At 40.8% G+C, this 2,799-nt stretch overlaps 2 protein-coding genes across 3 annotated transcripts in view; one reads left to right on the forward strand and one right to left on the reverse strand.

Moving 5' to 3' along the window:
• Positions 1 to 94, reverse strand: part of LOC104824788 (phospho-2-dehydro-3-deoxyheptonate aldolase 1, chloroplastic) — a 3,089-nt gene extending 2,995 nt beyond the window's left edge. Inside the window, exon 1 of the mRNA XM_010556956.1 lies at positions 5 to 94. Coding sequence (XP_010555258.1) covers positions 5 to 94 — 90 coding nt within the window. The remainder of the gene's footprint in view (positions 1 to 4) is intronic.
• A 2,033-nt stretch (positions 95 to 2,127) lies between these two features.
• Positions 2,128 to 2,799, forward strand: part of LOC104810720 (UDP-glycosyltransferase 85A1-like) — a 2,933-nt gene continuing 2,261 nt past the window's right edge. The window contains exon 1 of one of the 2 annotated variants that reach the window (XM_010537099.2): positions 2,128 to 2,571. In XM_010537099.2, the coding sequence (XP_010535401.1) occupies positions 2,196 to 2,571 (376 nt within the window). In that variant the 5' untranslated portion in view covers positions 2,128 to 2,195. The remainder of the gene's footprint in view (positions 2,572 to 2,799) is intronic. The other variant, XM_010537107.2, reaches the window with a different exon arrangement.

A 2,799-nucleotide genomic window follows, 5' to 3' on the forward strand; every position in this document is an offset into this window, starting at 1 on the left:
ATGCCGCTCTGGGGGCGGCGGAGAATCCCGATTGGCGGTGGTAGATCATCGACTTGGACGAGGGGAGATTCATGCAGCTGTTCGTGAGGGCCATTTTGTCGATTCCTCTCTCTCTGTGGGTGTTTCTGAGGTTCTGATAAGTGCGTGAGACTACAAGGAACCTGAGAAAATGGGAGAGAGAGGTTGAAGGGTTTTATAAGGAAACGGGGAGAGCCGGTGGCGTTTGGTTTGGTAAAAAGCATACGTCGTGGTGTGGTAGGTGATCCTTCGCGAGGGTATTTCTGTCATTCTACAAAAAGACATTTCCCCTGTGTTGGCTTCTTGTGGGTGGAGGGGTAAACACGTCAATTACAATGGTCTATACATACAGAATTATTTACTAACTATTAACGGTGAAGTGTTTTTTTTTCCACTTCAGCGTGAGATTCGTTTCGCGATAGGAAAGCAGTAATTGCTTGCCTTTCGAGTGTTTGCTTAAAGAAGAAGAAAAAGTTCGTGTGCTCCTCGTAACTTGACGATTATACCCCTGATTGAGAGTTAATATTACGGAAAAGGGTACGATCTAATTGTCATCGTGGAATGGATTAGCGTTCAAACTCACCTACCCACTCATTAGTAAATTACTCTCTCCAACCCCATCTTTTAAAAAAAATCATAATCGAATATAATAAGCTTCGGTATTTTAAATACACAAAAGTGATATATATTTTGGTTATAAAAAATCTGTTACAGATACACATCTTACCAGATTTATTTTATTGTTGCTTGCATCTGCGTATACTCGTGGTAAATAAGAAAATCGAATGTACTTCCCTCGCTTGCCCAACCAAAGTTTAGAATCAGCTCATTGGGCCGTTAGGAATGAAGACAAAGCCCAGTCTCAATTATAATAAGCCTCAGTTACTCCGACGACCGCTTCGTCGGCTTCCGAGTCGGCTCACCAATCCCATGACGATCCGGCCCGTGTTGGTTCTATAATATTATTTTACTTAAATTTGATATAAAGTTCGTGTAAATTTTAGAGATGCTAAAAAACACAATTTAAATGAAATATAAATATAATACAAATTCTTTTTTTTTTAAATTAATCTTTTTATCAAAAAATTTGAAAATTAACGGAACTATGTTCGAGTGAATTTATAAAAATTTTAAACCCAGAAATAACTAAACCGAATAAATCCAATGGAAACCCAAATTTTCCATTTTTAGTGATGCCATTATCACCAAAAGTGTGGAGGTGTGTGGCCATAAATAGTCAGGAGTTTCGTTTCAAAACAAAACTGTTGAAATCTCTATGAAAATAAAAGCCTGTTAAAACACAAAAACACCCAACAGTTGGTAACACGATGGTTGAGAGATGACAAAATCATTCTCAATGTTCTGAGTTCGATTTTACTGGCGATGAGTAATGTAATTTTTTGATCAAAATGGTCCATATATAAAGATTAACAAAGGTAACAAAATGTGATCTGAGACGTAGTTTTCAACATTGATGGAGGAAAAAAAAAAAAAAGAGGACCACAAAGATCTATTAGATTCTCACCGGAAACAAATAATTGAATACATTTTTTTTTTTTACCGAATACGGGGTCTTCTAACAATGAATCTGTAAATCTATCAATAATAATAAAAAATAATAATAGACTTTTCTATCCATGCAGTTTAGTTAGTTCAGATATTAATGTCTGGAAAAGAAAAACAGAGAATCGATTTCGTGGATTTGAATTTCAGATTATTCTCCAGCAATATTATTTATCTTCTTAATATTATAATAAGAAATATGAAACCTTAATTTGTAATTTTTTGTAAAAAAATCAGGGTTTGGCCATGCGAACGTATTAAAAATGAAATGTTTTAGCTCCATCATTGACACACACACGACGCGCATGTGTGTGTATATCTATACCTGTGGGCTGTGACATGTGATTGATTTCGTACTTGTGGCATGTGATCGATTTCAAATGAACGGTGCCGGACTATCTATATTTTTTCCAAAAAAAATGTTTTCAGGAAAATCGATGATATGATCCCTCATCGAACGAAAACCGGTAGATGATTGCCACGTGGTATCGAAAAGACCAGCCATTATGTATGTCTCTTGTGTTATATATGAACCTTGAAACCAACCCGGCTTTCCAGTCAGTCGTCGCCAGAGTGAATAAGGAGAGGTCCAGAGTCCAGACACAAAAAGGAAAATGGGAAAACATGCCGATTCAGGCTCACAAAAACCGCACGCAGTTTGCATTCCATACCCGGCACAAGGCCACATCAACCCCATGATGAAAGTGGCGAAGCTTCTCCACGCAAGAGGCTTCCACGTCACCTTCGTCAACACAGAGTTCAACCACCGTCGCTTCCTCCGGTCGCGTGGCCCTCACGCGCTAGACGGGCTTCGCTCGTTCCGGTTCGAGACGATCCCTGACGGTCTACCGGAGTCAGACCTGGACGCGACGCAGGATATCCCAGCACTCTGCCAGTCCACCATGAAGAACTGCCTCTCTCCGTTCAGGGAGCTCCTCCAGCGCTTAAACGCTACGGGCGGTGATATTCCGTCGGTGAGCTGCGTCGTGTTATATAATGTATATGTTTAGGGAGCAGATGGAAACGCAAGGGAAGACGCTTAGGGAGCAAAAGACTGGAGGGACTGGATCCGTCGCTTCCTGAGGCGTTCAGCGATTATAAAAGCCAGTTCTAGCGATTGCGATGCGTTCAGACGCGGGTCGCAGTGCGTGTGGTAACGCGATCCCAAGTCGTCAAATGTCACCGTTCGCGATCCGCCGATACACTCCGTCCCCTTCT

The sequence above is a fragment of the Tarenaya hassleriana genome, unplaced genomic scaffold (assembly GCF_000463585.1).
Source record: "Tarenaya hassleriana unplaced genomic scaffold, ASM46358v1 Cleome1, whole genome shotgun sequence".
NCBI classification, from domain to species: Eukaryota; Viridiplantae; Streptophyta; class Magnoliopsida; order Brassicales; family Cleomaceae; genus Tarenaya; species Tarenaya hassleriana.